Source organism: Prinia subflava, chromosome 1 (genome assembly GCF_021018805.1).
Source record: "Prinia subflava isolate CZ2003 ecotype Zambia chromosome 1, Cam_Psub_1.2, whole genome shotgun sequence".
Taxonomy (NCBI): domain Eukaryota; kingdom Metazoa; phylum Chordata; class Aves; order Passeriformes; family Cisticolidae; genus Prinia; species Prinia subflava.
This window is the reverse complement of record NC_086247.1, coordinates 138,367,051-138,392,068: the sequence shown is the minus strand read 5'-3', so window position 1 is coordinate 138,392,068 and position 25,018 is coordinate 138,367,051. Positions and strand designations below refer to the sequence as shown.

The 25,018-nt window shown below is 41.4% G+C and overlaps 1 protein-coding gene across 3 annotated transcripts in view; it reads right to left on the bottom strand.

Annotated features, from left to right (window-relative positions):
• Positions 1 to 14,237: 14,237 nt before the first annotated feature.
• Positions 14,238 to 25,018, bottom strand: part of WAC (WW domain containing adaptor with coiled-coil) — a 55,146-nt gene continuing 44,365 nt past the window's right edge. For 2 of the 3 annotated variants that reach the window (XM_063414377.1, XM_063414395.1), the window contains 4 exons: positions 24,795 to 24,913; positions 20,047 to 20,233; positions 16,830 to 16,957; positions 14,238 to 14,439 (listed from right to left, as the gene is read on the bottom strand). In XM_063414377.1, coding sequence (XP_063270447.1) covers positions 14,370 to 14,439; positions 16,830 to 16,957; positions 20,047 to 20,233; positions 24,795 to 24,913 — 504 coding nt within the window. In that variant the 3' untranslated portion in view covers positions 14,238 to 14,369. The remainder of the gene's footprint in view (positions 14,440 to 16,829; positions 16,958 to 20,046; positions 20,234 to 24,794; positions 24,914 to 25,018) is intronic. The other variant, XM_063414387.1, reaches the window with a different exon arrangement.

Below are 25,018 nucleotides of genomic sequence, written 5' to 3'. Positions count from 1 at the left end.
TTCAGCTGCAGGGCTGCCTTTGACCCATGAATGAGCAAGTAAGGGACAGGATCTCCACCCAGGTCACTCCCAGGGAAATGTATTCTTAATCTGAGATATGACTTTGTGATACAGAGGAGGTATTTTGGCTGAGAAACCAGCCTGTGTCCAAGCATATTTGGGAAGTCAAATATACAGGAGCCAAGTCTCAGTTCCCACATTAAAATCAATCAGTTGGGTTCTTAATAATCTCATTGCAACATTCTGTTTATGCTGCCAAGCTGGGCTGGTCAACAGAATTTGTTTTGTCTCCAGTATACCCCAGGATGAGTGTAACAGGCTAGAAAATTCCACATCTTGTGGGAGCTGCCAGGGCCTCCTCCTTTGTGAAGACAGAAAGATGACAAATCTTTTTGATTTTTTTTTGTCAGGGCAGAGCACAGAGCAAAGAGAACGGGCAGTCACACCATTCCCAGTCTCTTGTCCGAATTGTCTGCCTCCCAGATTGCAAAAGACAGAAGTAAAATGAATTTATGCAACCCTACAAGAAGCAAGGGACACTTAGGCAGAAATGCAGAGGAGAGCTGAGATCATGGAGCAACAAGCTGTGCTAAAAGAGAAGATGCATCCAGGAAAACAAAGCTGACTGGCAAGGCCCAGGGGAACTTTCTTGCTTTGTACCCAGCATGGATATTAACCAAAACCACTTTCAAAAGCACATATTAACCTTCCTTCAAGGAACAATGGCTCTCCTCCATGAACAGAAGCACCTTGTGAAAATGTCCCTGGGAGTCACAGCCTGCAGTCCCCCTCTCACCAGCTTTGCACTGAGAATGCTCCTCCAGCAGGTGCCAGCAGGAGCCAGAGCCTCCCCAGCAGAGGCTGAACACTGCCACACTCTGCTTCCAAGCCCAAGGTTCTAAGCACCTCAGAATTCAATTTCTCAATGCACAGAAGGTTTTTGACTCAGGCTTTTTGTCAAGCCATAGCCTTAGTAAATGGAGCTTTGATCAAAAACTATTCCTCCGTCTCTAGATACCCTCAGCCCCCTGGTATATTCTCTCATGGTCAGAAACTCTTAGCTTCACATCACAGTTTTCTGGCATGGCACCTCTGTAAAGAAACAGGCTGCAGCTGTACCCAAGCATTTGGCTTAGCTCAGCACAGCAGGAGATGCTGGAAGCAGGGGGTTAACATGTTGGAGGAACCACAGCCCTTCAACTTCCCCTTCCAGCCAAACTCAGAACCTGCCAAGTGCTGCGTTCCAATAAAACGCAACTCACACAATCTGTAAGTGCAATAAAATAGCTGTTAACAATTCTGTAACTCTCTTTTAGCTTGTAAAAGCCTGAAGGTCAGCTGGAAGTCAAGCTGCATTTCTTTGGAAAGAGGGCAGGCCAACCCTGGCTGACCGGTTCCTGTCCTTTTGCCTCCTCCTCTGGGGTTTCTGAAGGGCAAGCATCGTGCCTGGAGGGGGTCTTCTGCCTGACTCCCACCACAGGGGAGCAAACAGAGCACAAGGGTGTGTGGCCAAAGGGCAGCAAGTACCAAAGGACCTTGCCCATTCCAGGTCAGCTCAGCTCTGCCTTTCACCAGCGGTGACACCGAGCGAACATCTCGGTTTGGTCGTTTGGGGGAAAACGAGCTGATGTTTCCCCTTCTCTGGACTTGACACTGCAGACACTCAGGACCATGGAGTGAAAAGAGAAACGATTTCAAACCCTGCCCCTCTAGGAAGGAGCAAGTCTTAAAAGCACCTGGTGACTTCCAGGCTGGCTGATGTCTGGGGCTAGGTACGCACAGCCAAACACAGTGCTCCTGCAGTCATGTGTGTTGAAATTTAGCATCACACTTCAAGGGCCTGAAGCAGCTCTACCACATAGAAGAGTGGAGACATGGGATGGGTGCAGAGAGGAAGAACAAGGGTAGCAGAGGCAGGAAAAAATCATCACCACTCCCTCATCAGAAGACACTTCATTTCCAGTTTGGCAAATCAAGTAAATTTACTTGTCATCTCCAGGGTCAAAAGCCTCCTCATTTAATCACTGAGATTTGGAGGGACAGAATGTGCCAACACTAGGAGTAAAAAACAACCAGTATGAAAGCAATGTTTTCCCCAGTAATTTCCCAATTGTGTTCCCAAGTATATAAAATTCTTGAAAGAAAGTACATCCAGACAGGCCAGACTGAGGGCTGAGCCACACCACTGGAGCAGCCCTGGTGAAAGCTGCAGTCGTTGCACAATGGCATAACCCACTTCAGTTAATTACCAGTTGAGAGAGCAAAGCCTTCATGGCTGAAACCTTTTATTATTTTAGCAAATGCTATGTTAATACACTATTTTACATTAAAACTCTGATTATTTCAGGTAAGAAAAGAGGGACTCAAAGGAGAAAAACAAAGAAGTGCACTAACCTGCAAAACCAGTTCAAACACAGGCTTTGAAACAAGCATTTTTTCCAGGATGACATAGGAATACTCTAAGTCCTGCACTTCCTAACAGGATTTTTCTTGCCATTACTTTATAGTAGCTTAGGCCAGGGTCTTCAGGTGCAGATTTGGATGAGGGAGGAGGAAAGGTGAAGCCAAACACCATCAGCAGGCTGTCTATTGCCTTCCCCTCCAGGTGTTGCAAGCCCCTGTGCACAGAGGAGAGCCTAAGGTTTACACAGATGTGCAGCACTCACACAGACCAAATGCCAACCTTTTAAAGTCTTTCTTTTCTTTGAAGAAGTGCCCTTCAGAAATGCCATTTGCCAGAACACCTTTGGGAGAAAGATACAATGGCAGCTTAGGTAACAGTAAGATGCACTACAATAATGATGAAACACATTCAGTTTTTCACCCAGCCTTGTGTCTTCAGTCCATCTTTAATCAGGGAAAAAGCTGGGTCCCTTGGGGGTTTGAAACCAGCTCTAGCACTGGAAGAAGACAGAGCTTTTCCAGAGGGAGCTGGTGGGGTTTGTGCCTGGTACAACAGTACTACAAAAGTTCAAATTAGCCTCAAATCAAGCTCTGTTCTGTGCTCTCTTATGGGAAACAGCATGGAGACACGGTTAAGGTGTGGGTGGTCAAGAGCTGGTGAAAGAGCACATGAAATGGAAAACAGCCCCAGGATGTGTCACACGAGGCTGACATCCATCACCTTCATCCGCCAGTGTGTGCCTCCCCTCCCTGCTGCTGCTGCCGCCACTTTGGGGAAAACTGCTGGATGAGGTGAATTTTGTCCTGAGCCCGGCAGGATCCCCTCAGCCCAATCTCACCTTGCTGGGGCAGCGGGGGCACAGGGAGGCAGGGGTGGTGGGGGTGATGGAGGGGATGGATGAGGTGGATGCAATGGAAGCGATGGATGTGATGGATGTGATGGAGGCAGAGGGAAGTGATGGATGTGGTGGAGGCAGAGGGAAGCAATGGATGCTATGGATGTGATGGATGTGATGGATGCGATGGATGTGGCGGATGCAGTGGATGTGAAGGAGGCAGAGGGAAGTGATGGATGCTGTGGATGTGATGGATGCTGTGGATGTGATGGATTCTATGAATGCGATGGATGTGGTGGATGCAGTGGATGTGATGGAGGCAGAGGGAAGTGATGGATGCTGTGGATGTGATGAACGTGGTGGAAGTGGTGGATGCGGTGGATGCGGTGGAAGCGATGGATGCAGTGGATGCTGTGAATGCGGTGCATGCTATGAATGCGGTGGATGCAATGCATGCTATGGATGTGGTGGAAGCAATGGATGCTATGAATGCAATGGATGCAATGGATGCAATGGATGCAATGGATGCAGTGGATATGATGGACACGGTGTAAGCGATGAATGCAGTTAATGTGGTGGATGCGATGGATGTGATGGATGTGATGGATGCGGTGGGGGCAGAGGGAAGCGATGGACACGGTCGAAGTGATGAATGCTATGGATGCAGTGGATGCGGTGAATGCGGTGGAAGCAGAGGGAAGCGGTGGAAGCGATGGATGCAGTGGATGCGGCGGAAGCAGCGGACCGGCGCTGCCCCGGCCGGCGCGGACAGAGCCCGTGCGCGCAGCGCCACCGAGCGGCGGCCGGCGGGTCCCGCCGCACGGGATGTCCCGGCGGGAGGCGGGCGCTCCCGGAGAGCGGCGCTCCCGCAGACCGGCGCTCCCGCAGACCGGCGCTCCCGGAGACCGGCGCTCCCGGAGACCGGCGCTCCCGGAGAGCGGCTCACATCAGCGACAAAAGGAGCTCCCGCTCTCCGCTGGATGCGGGGCGAAACACAGCGCCAGGGGATGAGGAGGAGGCTGAAGGACTGAACGCCCCGCTGGCGCAGGTTTCCGCAGAGCAGGTGTTCTGGGGGTACTCAGCCCCTAAGGTGGAATGGGAGGATGGGGAGCAGAATGAAGCCCTGTAATCCAAGAGGAAATGGCCGTGACACGTTACACTGATCGGCCAAGAAGGCAAATGGTATTTTGGCTTGTACCAGCAACAGTGAAGCCAGCAGGGCTAGGGCAGTGATGGTCCCCTGCACTCGGCACTGGCGAGGTTGCACCTCGAGTACTGGGCTCAGTTTTGCTCCTCAGCAGAAGAATGACAGTGGTGGAGCATGCCCAGAGAAGGACAATGAAGCTGCAGAAGGGTCCAGAGCATAAGTCTGATGAGAAATGGCTGAAGGAGCTGGGGCTGCTTAGCCTGGAGTAAAGTAGGTTCAGGAGAGACCTTACCTCTCTCTGCCTGACAGGAGGCTGTAGAGAGCTGGAGGTCAGTCTCTTCTCACACATGGGAAGTGACAGGAGGAGAAGAAATCATCTCAAGCTGCACCAGGAGAGGTTTAGACTGGATCCTAGGAAAAATTTCTTTATGAAAAGGGTGGTCAAGCAGTGGAAGAGACTGCCCAGTGAAATCACCATCCTGAAAGTGTTCAGAAGATGGGCAGATGGGACACTTGGGGACATGGTTTAGTGGTGAACATAGCAGTGATCAGTCAACAGTGGCATGCAGTGATCTTGGAGGTCTTTTCCCTTATGATTCTGTATTTCTACATGTGCTGCCCACTGAGGGCTCTGTGAGAGTGATATGAGAATTGTCCTTTTACAGTAGAAGGAGACTGACAAAAGGAGGTGAGAGCAGCAGGAAGACTGAATGAGGCAGAGGACAAAGAGGCCACGATAGTCAAAACTTCAGCAGCAAGATCATAAAAATACAATGGAGGATAAAATCCTACCTAGGAAAAGAGAAATTGCATGACTGAAATATCCCGGCAAGACACTTTGGTGCAGGCATGAAGAGGGGACACAATCCCTGACCAAAGATCAGGATCACTGACAGGATGTAGCAAGAAATTTAAGAGACATAAAAGTGTGCTGAGAAGAAAAAAAAAAAAGCCTCAAATAATTAAAAGGAAGACTAACATTTTAAATGAAAGGGCTCTGATGGCTCAAAAGAGAACAAAAAATCAGGCTGATTTCTCAGTTCAGGGAAGTCTCTAAAGCCACTATAGCCTACTTCTGCATTGATTAAAATCCATTAATAATCTCTGAGTTTTATATTAATATTGTAAAGCAGATTCAGTTAAAAGTATTTCCCATAGTTCACAAAAGTCCTGTCACTCATCCCAGGAAATTCCACAAAATGTAAAAGCACACAGAAAAGGCATTTAATGATATTGAATACAACTTCACTGAAAATTTCCAGTCTGTGCAGAACTCAAGTGTGTAACAAAATGAAAAGGCAAATCTAATTTAACTTTTACCTTTGTCCTCCCCTCAGCAAAGTACTAGACTCTCTAGACTCTCCCAGCTTTTTTTTTTTTTTTTTTTTTTTTTTTTTTTTTTTTTTTTTTTTTTTTTTAATTCAGGAGTTTCAGGGTACACTGTTTATAACAACACTTCTCATTTATGTACAATTTGCTTGAAAAAAAATATGAAGGTATTAAAAAAGCACATCAAAAGCATCACAACTCTGCTTGATTCCCAGGTAGAAATTCTGTCTCTTGAATAACTCTTGTGTAAGAGAATTAATCACTCCACCTCTAAAGAGAAAATCTTATAAACTCTACTATGAAGAGGTACAAAATATGATGTTATTTCAATATTTCTACTTGTCAGCCTGGAATGCCATTTCTGAAAAAATGTGATGAACAAAATTTCCTTGTGAAAACTCTTGCAATAATCCAAATCCCACTGGAGTAGAACAAGGCAGTAAAAAGAACACAATGTCATTAGATACATGAGATTTTTTTTCTAAACAATAATGTAAAAGTTAATGGCAGGTTTCTTTTAGGTGTTCCCCATCTGAAACTATATATCACCACAAAAACCTGAGGCATCTCAGTGTTTTCACACTAGATCTTACAAAATTCAGTACCCATGGGTTGGCACACAGGATGTGAGCAGAAGTTAATCTTGTGATAGGAGTAGCTTACCTAAAAATAGTAGCAGCTATTTGGGTCAATGCATGATAATGAAAATTGTTTTCAGACTACTAAATGTTGAATAAGCAATCTACAGCATGCCTGAAGTACAGTCTCTTACTAAGTCTCTTACTATCCAGGGATGATGTGTAATACTACTACTCCTGACTGGAAAAGGCAGATTCTTGTGAGACTAAGACCACCCTCACACTTTACCAGTGCCATGGAGGGCAGACATGTGGAACTGCACAAGCACAGAACAAGCTCCCATGAACCACCTATCAAAATGCTGCCCTCCAATCAATAAACTATTTTAAATGGAACCTTTAATCTCAAGTAGCTTGAAACAATTGCTGACATTTCAGATTAAAATAAGTCAGTCACAAAACTACACCTCACATAATAAACTCCACTTAATCTTATATTGATCAAGGACAATCAGTACTGACCCTGGATACTAGAGAATGTAAACAAACTCAAATATATTAACAATTAGGAGAGAAAGCCATGAATATTATGCAGGAGAGAAATACAGAGATTTAGGAGCTTATACCAAAGATCATTCTAGGTGGGGTATCAGAGCCCCAAAATTTGTGACATTGATTTTTAAGCACAAGGAAGCCAGTTTCCAGAGAAACAGTGGTCTGGCCTAGCATTACCAAAATTAGATCTGAGTTGGCCATAATAGCTCAATACAGTTGAGGTGAGTGCTGACCCTGATGTGGTTTTCTGAACCCTCATTTTGGTGGCTCTCTTGCCCTGACCCTCCAGAGCTGGATTGATTCCCAGGTAGAATCTCTCTGTGTGTCAGAGAGATTCCTGCACTTTGGAGTTTCCTCAGCTACTACTGCACTAAAAACTCCAGTTAGGTAAAGAAATGCCAGCTGAAGCAGAGGCTTTTTGTCAGGCTAGGTCTGTCTCTGCTGAGCCAGGGGCAGCACTGCTCCAGCTCAGGTACCGTGTCCTGCACACCCCCTCATGCCCCAACTTGGCACTGGTTTCAGCTGCCATAGAAGTGAGGCAGATTGTCTGGAGAGTGAGAGAAAACACACGCAGAGACAGAGCCTGTGCCTCCCCAGGTACCAGCACAAGGGCAGGGGGCTGCCAGGCACCTGAGCTGGCCCAGGAGCCGTGGCAGGTCCCCAGCCTGGCTCAGGACCTGCAGGCAGGGCACGTGCTTGCTCACAAGGCTCCCGCAGGGGAGGCTGTGAGATCCTCACACAGCAATGAGGAGTGCAGGAAATGCTCCAAACTCATCAGATGGCAGATGAGGACAGCCAAGCAGATTTTCTCTCTCTTGGGAGAGGTTTGGTATCTGATGAGGCACTCCAGGGTGAGAATAGCAGTTCAGTGTTAGTTGAATAAGGAGTAGTAGTTGAATAGCACTTCCTTGGAGACACTGCTTCCTTCATGTACCAAACCTATTGAAGATGCACTGTTTACTTTGGGATGGGTGCTTTGTTTAAAATATATTAAGAGCATGTTTGATAGTTAGACCTTGATTTATGCCTTTTGAGTTTATAGCTGGCCCAAGCATTACTCTGACCTGCCCTTGCCTGGCTCCTCAGTGTGAGCCCTGTCAGCCTCTCAAGGCAGCTGACATATTACCAGGCAGGTTTCTGCTGGGGCTTTACTCCCTGGACCACTTCAGAGCTGGCAAAAAGGACTCAGCAGGAGCACATCACCACGAGCAGGGAAGGAGTAAGCAAGGGTCTGCTCTTTCTGCAGGGAGCTGGGTGGCAAATAAGCCTCACCCTCCGAGCAATTCTTTCAGTGAAACAACTGTGAGGCAAACCAGAGTCCTGAAAGATCTTGTCCTATCAATGTGATACGAATATTCCACCCTACACACACCCATGCCCCTGTCTCTAATTACTCAGGTGAGGAAGTGCCAGGGGATGTAAGAAATACACAACAAATTAATCCTCTTCTTTTAATTAAATGAAATTCAGACACCACCATAGTGAACTTTGGGAATTTTTACCCTAAAACCAGTGCAGTATCAAGAGGTTCAGTTATCCATGCTTCTACTGGAAATGTTAGTGCAAGCAGAAAGGCAGTTTTATTTCATAAGTGAAGATAGGGACGTGCTGTCAGTGGTTTAATAGCTTTTCCACTTAAAAAAAGATAGAAGACATACTGTAAAACTGAATCTCCAACACGAACAAAAAGTTTAATAAACCTTCCAAAATGTGGAAGAAAGGAAGAGTCTTTATTCTCAGGATGCAGAGCAGCAGCTAAAGAAACCTGTGTGGAATTGATGGCCATCAGAGCCCCTTGGCATCATCATGTAGTCCAGACTTGCTGACAACACATTCACCTTCTGTAGCACCATCTGCCATGGGCTTTGGTCGTTTTACCAAGTAACTCTTCCCAGGACAAGTTTTCTGCTAGTAACGAGGATACCTCCAGCAGAATAGAAACCCCAACCACATTCTGACAGCATCCCAATTACACTGAAAAAAAGATCCAATCACAGATTTTTGCCCAGAGAAGTATGTAAGACCTTGTCAGCAAATCTGCCTGGCCAGGCAGAAGAAAACTGTCCCAGCTATTCAGAATTCTGAGGCAACACACTAACTGAACCTCTATGTGCCAACTTTAGAAATTTGGGAGAATGAGAATCAATCTGTGACTTGCACTTAAATTCCAGCTGCTGATACAGAGGACTGTGACAGTGTTTTCCATGAATGATTTTCTTGTAACACACAGTGAAAAAGAAGATTAAACATTTTGAGCATCACTGTATTAACAGACTTACACAGCCCAGATTCTGGGATTTCAAACTGGAGCACAGGGATTAGTCTTTGAGCATGGTGCTGCATGCAGGAGTAGGTAGCATCCCTTTGCAAATGCTCTTTGGCACGTGTGACTAACAGAAGGTGACAAAATACTGTCACACATATTGAGTAACTGCTGGAAAGATCCGGTTGTTCAAGCTGTGTTTGCAAACCTGCTGCGCTAACTCTGGTAAATGGAGCTGTGTATTACAGCTGCTCAAGGCCCATCAGCTCCAGCTAGGACCCGTCCAGGATGCAATGTGACTTCCTAGGATGGTCCTAGTTCCCATGGGAGACAAAATCTGAGAGTTCATTCTCTAGAAAGTCCTAGATCAGGTGGGTTAGTGCCCTTATTAGGGAGGAGAAAAGTGCTGACTTCCAGATTCTCAGCTAGCTGGAGCCCCGAGTGGTAGAGAGCCTACATCAGTCTTTTCCCTCAACGTGCTCCCCAGACAAAAAAGCAATAGTTGGAAAATGCAGAGATCTGTAAACAGTTCCAGACGGGTTAGTACAGCAGCAGCAATACCAGCATCCATGGAGCTTAGGATAAAGCTGATGCCTACAGCTATGAAAGACTGAATCTTTTTGAGCATCTCTTGTAGACCAGAGACAAAGATAAGCTTAACAGATATCTAAAAAGAGTGATGTGTAACGGGAATCCAAAACTAACAATGCTGAAAATATTTTCTTTGCAGCAGTCAACATCTATATAGATCTCAGTTGGAAATGAGAGCTTTTGCTTGACTAACTACAGAAAAACAACTGTCAAGAAAAGGAATTTATTTTCCTTTTGCTAGGCAACGAAACAGATTCCTCCCACATCAAAAGCTCCAATTCCTAGGAAATAATATAAAACAAATAAGAAAACCAGAACAAAAGAAACATCCACGTATCATTAATCAGCAATGATGGGCAGAAGAGTAGTGCTGCTATCAATGAGATGGCACTTCAGCTCAGAACATTCCTCTGCTCAAAACTTCCGAAAGTTGAGGCATTCTTTTTAAAACATCCAGATTGGCCTCATTATCACCTTGTACCTGTAAATGAGACTGATTTGGTGAGGACAGAATATTACCCCAGGATCAGCAGTAAGGATGACATATTCACAGAAACATCCAGCTAATTCCAAGAGTGGACCTGATATTTAACTATACATAAAACAGTTGTGTGTTGATACAGAGCTGCAGTGACTGTCCCTTACACACAGCAGATTCACGAGTCCCCTGTGGCACCACGGCAGTGATGCTCAGGGTACACCAGTCCCTCCTTCCTTGCAGCAGAACATGCAGCACTGGCCACGGCAGCCAAATCCACAGCAACAAAGGACTCTGCTGATTCCTCAGGCTGTCATCACAGGCAAGGCAACACTGAATAAAAGGGTGACAGTAAAACATGGCCTTTGTCCCACTGACTTAAGAGGCACGGCACAACTACCCAGTATTTTCTCACGTATCTTTTATCTTTTATCCTGCAATGAGGCTGCTCCAAGAAAGAATGGGTATTTTAAAAATTCTTCCTGGCCTCAATTACATGCTCTTTCTGAATATATTTTTGATTGCAACAGTAAAGACAGCAGTATCCACCAAAAGGTAAGATGCTCCTACCAAAAGAGATGCAATTAATAAAATGAGTCTGAAAGGAAAACTGCATCGCTACAGATCAGTGTAGGCAGGGAAAGTTGATGCAAATTGAGCAGTTGACCACAGCACCCTCAGATCAGGGTCAGTGAAAAGAATACATTCACCTGCAGAATTATTAGAGTGCCTTAACAATAAAGTGAAAATAGGAATTCCTTGGATCAGTCATGCCATTTTATAGTCACATTAAGCTGCTCTTGCTGCAGTCCTTGAGTATGCCATGACATCTGATAAAGTACTACCCCAAGGGCACTGCTTGCAGTATGACTGTACCAGCTCAATCTCCTCAGTGATTCTAAAGGCTGTTTATGACACTAAATAGTTGCTTAGCAAATGCATAATAAGAGAATCAAGAGCAACATATGCAACCACAGCTCTTTCCCCAGTTTTTCATCACTCTTCCTTGACCACCTCTATTAAGCAATAAATACAGAAAACACATCCCACAGCTCCAATCAACACCTTCCCAACACCTGCCTAGGAAAAATACAAGGTTTGATCCAGGGGAATTTCACTTGATTTGACTTACAGGTGTAGAGCAATTCAATAAACCCCCTTTAATTAACCAGTGTGAAGGATGGCATCAGTTTCAGGATGGGTAATTAATGAAAAGCTGGTAATCTAATAACAGGTCTCAGCACACCTGCTCATTTTTGTCCAGCTTCAGATAAAAGATTTGATAGGGAGAAGAAAAATCAGTGTTTTTACCCCAAGGAGTTTACAGCATGCTGGCTTTGGCACACCACTACAGAAGCTGAAGAGGATCTCCAGATCACACAGGAAGGCCAGGATTGTATCTGCATCTTAGTGAAGCCATTTTGAAGGACCTTAACCTAACCTACTCTTTGGTTAGTGCTGACTTCAAAGTAGTGCCTGCAATCCTCTTCCCCAGCTTGTCTCATACCAGTCCAGGTTTGGCAGGCTGTCCCTCCTCAGCTAACAGCTCCAGGTCGTGGCTGGGTGTGAAGGATTGGGAGGAAAGCTATGGCATGGTGTGCAAATACAGAACCCAACAGGGTGAGGGGGACATGTCATCAGATGGTGACAAAGCAGCCACCTTTACTGCAGAGTTAGGGAGGGCAGCACCTGAAGGAGAGCCTGTCTCTGTGTGATGGGTATTCATCTAGGTTGTTTGAGGGGGTTAAAGTGGCACCTTGATCCTTTGTGACTTCTAAATTATCTGTGACCATTCGTACTTTATGAAAGTTTTCAAGTGATAAACAGACTAGCATTTTTTAGGCTGGAAAGGACACTCTTCTGCAATACTGCAAGATCAACAGGCAGCAGTTAAACATAAGAAAATTAATTCAAAACAGCTTTTTAAAAATTATGCAAAATAATTTTCTACAAATAAAATTAACTTCTGAAGCTCTTTGATACAGGATGTTATAGAGGACACTATAACAAGCAAAATGAAACAAAATAAGCTCAAGGAAAATAGATCCAGCCTACCTATTAAGATAGAAGCCACCTTTGTCTCACAAAATACCTAAAACTAGGGACAGCCACTGGTGAGAGATCCCTTGTACATCCATGCACTTCACATGCTATCTCCCTACACTTAGGCAACTTCCAGGATGCAAGGCAAATATGAAAGTCTCACGAAGAATTTGTCACTCAGCCTTGGGTCTCTAAAAATGCAGAAACAATGTATGTTCCAATTAATTCATTCAAGATTCCTCCCAATTGCTGAGAAAAATCAAACATTTGCATGATATGAAACACAACAGAACATACTGGATTAAAAAGTGAAGAAAAATTACAAGTTCATCAGTCCCAACTTCCCATTGTTGTTGTTAGTTAGGTGTTTCAACTTGCTCCATTTGCAATGTTTTGTTATGTTCTGTTAAGAAGAGCATTCAGCTTCCACTGATGAAAACTTGATTTTAAAAATCAGTCCAAGCTCACTCAACCCAAAAATCAAGTACCATTCCTAAAAGTATTTTTTAGGAACAAAATACAAAGCATCACATGTTCACATGTCAACACCTGTATCATTAAGTTCTCTTTTTTTTTTTTAAATCCATCTCCTACTATCTTTTCCTACTTAACAGACTGCTGTGACATATACACCTCTACAAATATTAAACTAGTACTGCCATCACGGTTTCTGTCATTTTTAAGCAAAGAAAAAGTCACGTTTATTTTGTAGTAGCAATAGTTTCTTTTTTATTTTTAATATACTTTAGGAAACAATATACAAAGCTGAGCTTTTCCACCATTTTCAAACGGTGAGTTGCTCCAATTACACAAATTCAGCGTTTTGTGATGGTTAAGAACAGCAGTCAGCACCAGACTTAAACAGTTAGCTACAACACAAACATCCTTCGAAATGAAATGTCATAATATCAAGACAGGTAAACCAGGAGTTAACATATGACAACTGTTGGGGAGGTGTCTTAAATCATCCTTGTTGAATTTTATATTTCCTTAAATATTTTATACATATTTTCCTGTTTACAAGTTTTAAACAAAACCTCCCTTGAGGAATTAAGTACAAAAATGTTCAACAAGAACAGTTCTAATAAAGAATCCCCAAAAAGACCAAATTTTCATGTGTTGACCAAAGGAAATGAAAACCAGTGTTTCTTTGCTTTAACATGTTTATTACAACAGATACAATTCACATCTGACTAGCTTTTTTTTCTTCCTCTTTCCCCTCCCACAACCATGTTAACATGTTCATTGGGCTATTTCCTTATATTTGAGCAAGTAATGTACTTTCAGCACACATGCCCAGCAGTACTCTAAGTCCATTCTTACAGGGTGCAAATGGAAATACGTTTCAATAATTTATACAAACAAGTGGGTTATGCTCAATCACTGCAATTTTAAGCTACTGTACACAGGAATGAAAAGATTATAGAAAAAGTGCCATAGCAACAGTGCCTTAAGAAAAGAGAAAATTAGAAGCATTAAAAAGCTGATAAAATCAGATTTAGGATTTCACGGGGAAATGGAACACAGAAGATGAAAAACATTTCTCTGTAAAACAGAAATGGAGAAGCACTGCTCTTGACTCGGTGCAAGTGTGGAAACAGTTGTTTCGTGGTATTCTGTACATTGCCCAAACTGTTGCAGCCTTAGACACAAATCGCCTGGCGCTTGCATTGAATTTTAGGAAACGAAAAATTTCTGAATGATAAATTAACTAAAAAAAAAAAGAAAAAAAAAAAAAGAAAAAAAAAAGGAAAAAAAAAAGAAAAAAAAAAAAAAAGAAAAAAAAGAAAGCTAATTTTGCAGACAGGTTTACATGTAAGAGGCTAGGTATTTAGCCACCTCAGCATTGATTAGTTTTGGATGTCTAAGCTCTGATACACATGGCTTCCCATGGCTTCACTCTACAAAATATATTTACAACGTGAAGAATACATCTACAAGAAATCTACATTTCAAGGGTTTTACAAATCATTCTTGTATCTTTCCCCTGAATTTGACTCCCTCCTGTCCCCTTCCCCATGTCAACTTTTTTTTCTGCCCAGCTCAACGGTCCAAAGTCTACTCAAATGCAGCTCAAAAGTGTTAAGACTGGGCATCAGTTTAATAGTTCTTGTACTCAAAACCATGTGCAATTGTTTAAAACTTTTCACACCATGAAGGAATTCTGATTCTTTAGCTTTTCAAGTTCTTTAATTTGTTGCCTCAAAAATAGTATCCTGCAAGAGAAAAAAAACAAATTAGTATAAACATTTCCATTACATAGGAAACATACATTACCTCTACAGTTCAGTGAAAGATACCAAGTTCTTAGCCCCATTCAAAAATTCAGATATCAAGTTAATTCCCAATCTGTTCAATAACCTACAGCCATATGCAGATAAACAAAGGCTTGGTGTGTTTGACACATTAGTTCAAAAAACTAAGTTGCTCTATTTCTCATGACTGATACACAGTTTTGCTTAGGTCTGCTCTTCACTTGAATGTAACTCCCAGAAAAAGCAGAACACTGGCCAAGTTAGCCAAGTAACTGAGTAATCTGGAGAACAGCATTATGTCTGTGTCATGCAGTTTTCCAGATTGTAAAACAACCTGAAGTACTCATTTAAAAAAAAAAAAGTGAGTTTTCTTCTCACTCGCTTTTTTAACGTATTTGGCTCTGTGGCTAATGGTAGTCTCTAGTTATGGTAAGCTCCAATCTCAAAAACAATTAAGGTATCATTTAAGGGCATCTCCGAAAAAAAAAGTTGTAACTGCACCTTGCTTACAAATAAATTATATTGCTCACAACTTTTTATACATTTTTTCTTCTTCTTCTGAACTGACATAAGCAATTACTGCAACTAGCAAACATCTGGTTCACAGGATTGTTTCCCAGAATTTTTAATGAACATTTTGAAACCACTTTTTGTGATGCTGAAGTGTAATGTAAACAGGTCAGTGAAATAAGAAAATACTCAGGGAGAGTTTAGGTTTTATATAAATATTCTATGAAGTCTGAAGCAACTTTAATAAATGCAGAAAAGGCATCAATTCAGCACTTTACAGTGGAACACTTTACAAGTATGTGCCCAGTTCATTAAAAATGAATTTTCTACTGGAAAACAGGTGAAAAAAAATGTATTAACACAGACACATCAAAAAGATAACATTTAGCTTCAAGGCATGGGCATATAAAATATATCAGTCAATGAAAAGTGAATTCATAGTCAATGAAAAGTGCCTTTTCACATGCTGTCATGATTCAAACAATATATGTGCTTTGTCTAGAGATTAAGTTCCTTCTTAGAAGAAACTGAAGTAGCCCTCTTCTGTGCAGAAGTACAGAAATAGTATTGTCATTTACATGACAATTTAAATTAAATAGATTTTCATAATCCCATCCTTTGCGAAAGCTTCCCCCATCAACCTGGTTACTTATGCCTTGTACTCCACATCTTTGGGATTGCAGCAAAAATAAAAGATACATGTTACTATAGGCTCAAAGTCATAATAATAATAATAATAATAATAATTATCCACTGACTGTTTAAGGATACAAAGTGTACAGGAAGGTGCTATTTAATGAGCTGAACAATGACATCTGACATGTTATTTCAGATCAAATGGGCAGTCAGACACAAATGACACCTTAGGAAATTAAAACCGTAAGAAACCATGCAGTTCATTAAATATACTACAGAAATCTCAATTCATGTAGTGAAGTTATGCAATAAAACTTCAGAAACAATGGGTATTTTCAAATCTTTATCAGGAAAGGTTTACAAATATTTTATTGCTTGCTTGAAGGACTGTTTCACTAACTGCCAAAATGTAAGAGCTTCTAGGATAAATGCAGCTATTTTAGCAGCAGGCAACACAATCAACATGGCTTCAAGTAGTAAATTAGAAGCACTGTATTCTACTGTAGAATGACTTAATTGTTGGGATAACATCATTGGAAGATGAAACTGAGTGTGAAAACAGATACAAAACCATGACCACTGGTGAATATTTTGAGTATGATTATATGATTATTATATTGAGCATGATTATTATTTATGATTATAGTTTCCAATCCTGCACAAAAGCATTCAAAAGCCTGTATCACTTCAGTGATACACATGACACCTGCTATCACAGGTTAACTTAAGAAGCAAAATCTACTTTGCCATAAGCAAACATTATTTTTTCCTTAGCTTATGATCTAAATTACACCTGTTCAAACTTGCTCTGGCTTTAGACCTATTGAACCTCTCAAATAAACTGTAGTGCTTCAGATCAGGATAAACTGTACAGATGTGTACCTATGAGATCTATGCATTACGTATGGGCTGATTCTTAAAGCATGCTGAAATACTTTGAGGTAATCAGTTTTTTGTAATGCACTCAGATTTCTTCAAAGATATTTCTTTTCTATCCAACTAATAATAGATACAGAAATTGCATATCTGGTTTTATTTAGTGGAGAGGAACAGGCAGAATGTACACAGGGAAGACAGCTTGCAACCATGGCAAGTACTGGTGTACTTATAAAGTCATTATTAAACAGAACTCATGCAAAATAATGCCAGAATGAAGTTCTAGTAACACCCTGAAAACTGAAGATAAGCACAGAGCACACACTTACCTTTGCTCACGCAAAGTTGCTTGAATTTCACATACTCGAACTAAAGACCTTAAATTCTTTAATTCAGTACAAATTTCTGACATATGCACACTTCCCATGTTATGGGCTTCCTCACGTAATCTTGATGCCTGCAGTGGTTAAACATAAAGGATTTTGAATCATGCACTGGAAACAACACTCAAGAGATTTGCTGGATGAGTGTCTCTTGAAACAGCAAAGCACTCTAATTTCAAAAGGGAGTATTAAATCAGAAGCACATTAAGTTCTCTACAAAAGCCTATTCTGAATCACAAATAAACACCACTGCTGCCCAGAAAGTGTCTAACCCACGCCCGTGCTAAAGCTGGGATACTTTAGACTTTCTTGATCCTAACAAATGTTTACCCGACCATCTTGAAAGACAGTACGTGACAGGGCTTGCAGTTTCTAAAATAATTCCTTCAAGTAGTTCAAAGTCTCCAACCATTATTCCAATGGCAGACTTAAATTTCCCATCTAATTAAGCCTTAGTGACAAAAATAACAGAATGCCATTTTCCTTCCAGCTACCTACTACCTGACAAAAAAAAAACCTTTGCAATCCTCTTCATGTGTTCTCTAATAGACCAACTCCATTACTTTAATATCGCCACTTAGCTGAAGACAAGTAGAAGAGTAAATTTAAAGAGCATGACCTCTCCAATTCCCAATTTGTGCATTTCTTGAAGTGTCATCACTGAACTGGATATGACTGCAGGAACTCCTCAACAGCAGCAAGGAGAGCAGTATAATTACTCTGAGGCCCTGTGTATTACACTGCAAGAAGGAACAGGACTTCTTTCAAGTGCCACATGGAAAAATTGTTTCAAAATACAGCCTTCCCTGCAGCATTAACTGTTTAGCAATGTTATCCTCTGCTACACTGGGTCTGCCTGGGATGGAACCATTTCTCTTCATAGCAGTCCAGGTGGTGCCATGTTCTGAATCTGCGACCGAGGCAGCGCTGACAACACAATCATGTTTTAGCTTTTTCTAAGCAGACCCTACACAGGATCAAGGGTTTCTCCCTGTCTCTCTCTGACCCCCTCACCACTCATCAAATACATTGTGGGTTGGCAATCAGAGGGAGAGAACAAAACAGTTGACCCGAACTGACCCCAGGGATATTCCACACCATACACTGTGCCATGCTCAGTAGTGAAACTGGGGGACAGTGCTCCAGGCTTGCCAAGGCTCGGGCACTGGCTGGTAGTGACTGCTTTTGCATCACTTTCCCCCACTCTTTTGTACTCTTTAACCTGCTTTTATCTCAACTCTTGAGTTTTCTCACTTTTGCCTGTTTCCCTGTCCAACTGTGGCAGAGCAAGCAAGTGGCTGTGCGGTGCTTAGCTGCCGACTGGGATTCATCCACATCTGCTAAGGTACTCGTATGCTTAATTTTCCTTCCCAAAAATAATGTTATTTAGCACAGGTCTTCATCAACTTTTGGCATTTCTCCAGTTCAAAGCAGCATTTTGTGTTCTAATTCCCTACATTAAAAGTTTTCTTCTCTGTACCCTGGTCTCCAGCGTAATTGCCCATGTCTTCTCTTCAACTCCAGTTACTGAACTGTTTTTCAGTTTTCCATGTTAAGTGCTTTTTATCAGTTCTGTGAGGTAACTGCTGTACTTCAAGAATGTTTTAGCTATTAACTACTGCACAGCACATTTCTTCAAGTCTAACTGATTTAGCACATACCTGTCCTGACTCTTCTAATTTATTTACTTACTTATTTTTCAGTATACTCTGGCATGTGTTCTTCTGCCCTAAGTTTAAATTACACTACGTATCTGGCCGCCATCTGAAGAAACCAAGGCACTGCATTTTTAGTCTCTTCACTTTGATGAATCTTTTCTTCACTACGCACTGCACCTCTACTTTCATTCACTTTTATATCAAATATCGCACTTAAGCGCCTCAAGTGTTCCTATTCAAAACTGTCTATAAACAAAACTACCATGTGAAATCATCTGAAATAATGGACAAGACAGCACAGCATGCAGCACAAAGGGAGAAGTACCCAACTGAGTACATGACTGCCTAGCATTAGCTGAGGTTTTGATCTCTTTATTATCAACAAGGGAAAAAGACCCCCAAACCTATGCACTGCATAAATCTGTTTTCTATATTAAGATACGTGTGAATTCAGTACACAGTGAAAATAATACTTTCAAAACTACTGACCAAGGCCATAGATAAGTGCCTGTGCTACCCATTTCCTTAAAGACACTCCGCAGCAATGGCTCAGTGTTTGACTCAGTACAGGTTGGTAATGTCTTAAAATTGATTTTAAAAAAATCAATAAGAAGAAGCAAGTACCCTAACAGGGTCTCGGTTTAGACTGTGCTTGTAAGAGTCATCTTGCAAGCTACTACCCAAAAGTCTCCAGTGTAGACCTGTGCCAGCATGCAAAAACTCTTTAAAAGACCCAAGTGAACTGGGCTAGGTCAGATTATTACCCTTCACAGACTGCATCAGATAGGGCTGCCTGTGGAAAGAACTGAACTAGGTTCAGTAACCAATATGGTTCCTTTCAGTAATCCATTCCAATGCTGACATGCATCCAGTCTCCTTGTATTACCACAACAGAGCAGGTTTCATGCAGTTAGCTACAATATATGGAAGGCAGTCCTGCTGGATTTCCCATTATAAAAATAGCCCAAATTCAGTCTGAGTACCACATCAATTTACAAAAAAGGTACAATTTCTTTTTCACTGTGTAGAACTAACAAGTCACTGTGTAGAACTAACAAGTCAGTAACTAAAACTGTGGAATAGTCTCAAACAGTTTAATTCTGTACCTAATTTATAACATTTTCCACATAACCAAATCATTATCAATTGAATTATGAAATGAAATCATTTCCATTTTCATATTAAAAAAATTAACTCTATGTTCTCTGCAAATTTCAACAGAACTTTAGCAGTAAGAAAATAGTTATGAGGATAGCTACTCATCTGAGGGAATTTCAAAAGCACTGACACTTCAAGGGAGACTGAAAATACCCACCCACTGAAAGGCAAACACATGTAAAACCTGCAGGTCTGGCCTAAACTCCCTTTCCTCTCTTCCCTTCTTGCTAAGGACAAGCATAATGGTTTTAATACTTTTAATTCCTAGAAAAAGCAACCTGAACAAGAAATTCAAATTTTAAGCTCACCATACACTCTCACAGGTAACAAAGCAAAAAAGTACTCACCTGTTTTTCTGCATGATCTGCAGGCCAGCCTTGAACATGCTTTATAAGGTTTTCATTGAAGTGTGCTGCTAGCGTAGGTGTTAATGAACATGTGGGTCGTACAGATGTATTCTGTGGTGCAGGTGTTGAGTTTGATGCACTACTGCTAGAGGTATGATTTGGACCTGGTGATGGACTTCTTTGACTACTAGAAGAAAGAATCAGAAAAAGCAAGTGAGCATTTAAAAACATATAGGAATCTACAGAGAGATGAACACTGAAATTTATTGCTTCCAGGCAGAAAAATCCTTTAAGTGTTCAAACCACAAGTAAACACTTCAGGTAGAACAAACCCCTGCCACCTTTCTACAAACCTCTAACTTTCATTGGAACTGAGTACTACAATGTAACAGGAGGTTTTTGTTGTTTAGTAGGGTTTTGTGTTCATCTGGTTTTTAACTCTGAGAGCTGTTCAAGAGATGTAAGCTGTGCCTAGATTTTGGATAGAAAATATATACATGTATGTTCTTCCTTCAAACAGCTGCAAACCTGAGATTTTCAGTAATGATGTGCCAGATGGGAGTCAAACAGGTTTATTCAACAGCCACAATAATCATTAAGAACAATGCCTGATGTCCTGATCTGAAAATGCAGCCGATGGGATTTGAGAAGTTAACTACTCATGTCAAAACACAACCTAGATGGTTTTGTGTCATTGCACATCTTCCCTTAATGCACCCAGGAGAACACAAGTATCACAGGAGCAGGGTGTTTGTAGGCACCAAACTTGACTGCTTTACTGGAACATACTCAGCATAACAGTGATGGTACTTCACAGTTAAATGTCCTTTGGCACTACATATACTGGGAAACAGTAGCACTAATTGTGTAAGTACAACTTTCCCACTGGCAGAAGATTTCCAACACAGGCCATAACTTCAGTCTATTTCTTAAAACTTTGTATCACTTGCAGGCAAGCAGAAAGCATTATGAGGGAGAACCAAATTTTAAAGGACTTTTGATTCATAACCTAATCTGTGACTGAAAACATCCTTACAAAATGAAACTATCTTTCCAATGCCCAGACATTTATCCTAATCAACTCACACTTGCAAAGAATTACAGCACTAAGAATTACAGCCAACAAATTTGATGTCTGACATGGACCTGCTGGAACAAAGCCAGAGAGTCACCAAGTCCATAAGAGGGATGAAGCACTTCCCCTATAAAAAAAGCAATTCCTCCCCTCTTTCCAGACCTTATGAGACTCACAGCATCTGGAGCACTGTGTAGTGGGTAGCCTAAAATTGGACAAGAATTAAATTGCTATATCAAAGGAATGTGGCAGAGGACCCCACAGATGACTAAGGGGCTGAAGCACATACTGTATCAGGAGAAGCTTATTCAGTCTGGAAAACAGAAGGCTGAGGGGAAGGGGATTGAGGGATCTTTTTACAGATTATTAGCACTTTTGGGGAGAACAGACTCTATTTTCAGAGATGCACAGTGATAGTACAAGAGGCAGAGACAAGTTGCAACAAGGGAAATACTAATTAGACATGAGGAAAAAAATCACCATAAGGGCAGCCCAACATCAGAAGTAGATGTTCTGAGATATTAGAAAAAAATCACCTAAATAATGCCCTTCATAATTCAGACTTGCCAGTCCTACTCTAAGTTGGGACCAAAGTAGACCCTAACTAGAATTCTGTTCCAATGTAAATTATTCTAAGTTTCAATGTATTCATTTAGCATCAGCACAGTGATGGTGCAGAAAAAGGCTACTATTATTAACCAAGTAGAATTCATGCACAACTTTATTTACTCCAAAATTCTACCAGAACTGAAGTTCCCCCTATAACTTGCCTCCTCTTCATTTATCAGCCTGCCTTCTCCATCTCCTACTTCACCAGTAAAAATCAGTCTAACAATCAGAAATTATTAAAAAAAAAAATAAAAAAATCTGTGGGCTTCTCAAAAATGAAGCTGTATCTTAATTCTGACTAAAACATACTGTCACAAAATATCCTAGGCACTGCTATGTTAGCAGCAGGGGGAGCTACGAATGCAGCCATGACTGTTCCAAACTACCACAGTATTTTTAAACGCTTCCCTAAAGGCAAACACTTGCCTTAGCTGAGTTAAAGACTGACTATGCCACAAGTAACAGAATGACTCCAGAAAGGCAAAAATATCTGTAACAAGGGTACAAGAACACGATGGGTCTGAAATACAGTACTACAAATGTCAGAATTTTGCAACTTACAAAAAATAGAATGAAATACCTCCCTTCACAGCACTTTCCTGAGGTTAAGGAAAGATTTTCTCAGTCCTTTCTGAAAACATAAAGAAACTACCAACCTGATGGCAGCACTCAGCTTCATTTTTAAAGCATTTCATGGCATATCTTTGGAATAATCTCTAACAGACAGACTCACTGCATGCCTGCATTGTGTTAATTTTCCAGCTTAAATGGCTAAAATGTTCACTTCTCAAACGTTAGCAATAGCTATACAGGCTTTCTTACACAGTGTTTCCATCCCAACAAGTAAAAAATAATTTTACCTCCATTCACTTAAAACTGTTAATAAGTCAAGAAAATGTAGTTGTGATTAACTTCTGCTCAATTACTCTGTATTTAAGCTGGAGAAAAATGCAACCTTAATTCACAGAGCTAAGAATATTCAGTTTGCTGAATTGTTGTTCACTCCTATAAAAGTAAAGTACATTAGCTCCCAAGAGCAATTCCCAATCCTACTGACTGCTTTCACCTACAAAGGAATCTTCTGTTCAGTATCAATTCAGACATACTGCCTGGATGCAGCAGATCTTTTGCAGGTAAGTAGATCAGTATCTGAGCTGGTCCACTTTCATTCAACTCCACTGCACTCAGCAGAAGAAAATACCAGTCACACAGGTTTTTCTAAGTCACCTATTCCTTAATCTTCCACTTGTGAATGAGACACTTCCAAAGCAAACTGATTCACATGAACTCACGATGCACAATACAGCAGAACCACAAGTGTGTATTAATTTGAGAGATACAGGATACTGAACAATACTAACACTGTCTCAGTATCCTTCATCCTGGCTTGCACACTCCCTCCCCCTCAGCCACAGGACTGTGTAGCTGCACAACACCCCTGCTTCAGCAGTGCTGGGGCAAACTCAGCCTCCTCCACCAAAACCTTGATGCTAAATGGAGCACTGGCTTGCAGAGGGACAGCAGATCCCCAAACTCACTCCAGGTAAGGGGCATGCCAGAGCACAAAGTCATGTAACCCAAAGGGAGGGTGAGGTATGCACTAGCAGGCCAAATGCCCACCAGTATCAACACAGACTCCAAGCCTGAGTAAAGGCTCCCAAGAATAAGACCCTCTTTCTTAAGATTTCCCATGGGGAAAAGGTGATGAGCAAAGAACAAAAGGGCTGGTGACTGAAAGCTTAGCTTGCTGCAAAGCGTAATTTTATCTTTAGTACTGTCATGCAAAAAGATTTAAATAGCACCATTCATAATTACTAGGGACTGGAGCTAGACACTTTGCCTTTATTCTCCTGAAAGAGATAAATGAGTTATAGGCTTGTAATCTGACAAAGATTAGAATCAAGTGTCTGTAAAATAGCCTACGTTAAAAACTCAAAATTTCTGACTTGCTTGTGTTTGTACCCTCAAACTGGTCAGTCCTGAAGAGTCTCCAGTAAAGCCAGCTTCTGGGACAGGACTGCCAAGCAAACAACAGATAACCCAGTCCCTCAAAAATCTCAAACCACAAAATAATCCCTTCTCCTCACAAAAACAGCCAAAACCAACAAAGAAAACAAAGGTCCTCTTTGTTATCAGTCCCAGAAGGGCAGATAAAAGGACCTCAGCATTTTATGCTCTAGAAAGCACCAGCACATGTAGCTTCAGGTATGCTGACAATGGAAGAGTACTGGGTTTTGGTTTTTTGTTTGTTTTTTTAATACTATACCACACCACACACATTATTCAGCCACTCTAAAAATCCAGCTATTAAGAACTGTAGATTTACAGAACCTCTAAAAAGGTCAATCTTTTCCTGCCACAGTTCAATACCATGACTCCATCACAAAAGATCTCATGACACATCTTTGCTTACAGGCCCTGGAACCAATATAACAAAAAGCAGAGCATCTGACACTATCAAGAGTCCACCTTCCCAAAAGAAAAATTTCAAACAAGATACAGATTCTAAACAAACCTTGTAAATAAATGGTTAAATGTTGGTATCATGCAACATCTAATTAAGTTGCAATGTTGACAAGAAAGTCTGGCCAAGGAAAGGTATTTGTGAAACTTCCTTAATTTTTAATGTTTTTCATTACAGCAGCAATATCACCTGACAAACCAAAAAATCAGGCTAATTTCAAAATCAAGTATCACTACAGCAAGACCCTACAAACATCTAAACACTAAGCAAATCACAGATTCCATAACTGCACAGAGACAGAAACTCCAAACTCTGAAATCACAATACAAGGAATCACTTGTAAAAATGACACCAGTGACAGAACACAACAAGGAGTTCCATTTCGCTTCTGTGAGAATGTTCTAATGATTACCCCAAAAATGGAGAATTATCACATTAATTACGTAACAAAGGCACTCAGCTGCATCATCTCAGTAGCAGCAGTTAAATTTCATGTTCAATAAATGGGCCAAAGAAGAGTCCACTAACTGCAACATATACAACACACACTGAATGCAGATAAAAAAACTAATGACAGAACAGAGAAGCATTTCAATATACCTTGAACGCTGAAGACTTCGTGGAGAGGCAGGTTCATGACCAGCCTGCTTGTCAGCTATTACTGGCTGCTGAGGTGCTGCCTGGGAAGCTGGTCCTTGTTTAACACCTGGAGTAGCAACCTGCAAAATTCAAAATTTCATTAGAATTCCTCCACAGTAAAGAGCAAGTGTAGGAAACAGAGAAAAACAAGGGAATTACAGTTTCAACACTTGTGAGGTTTTTTT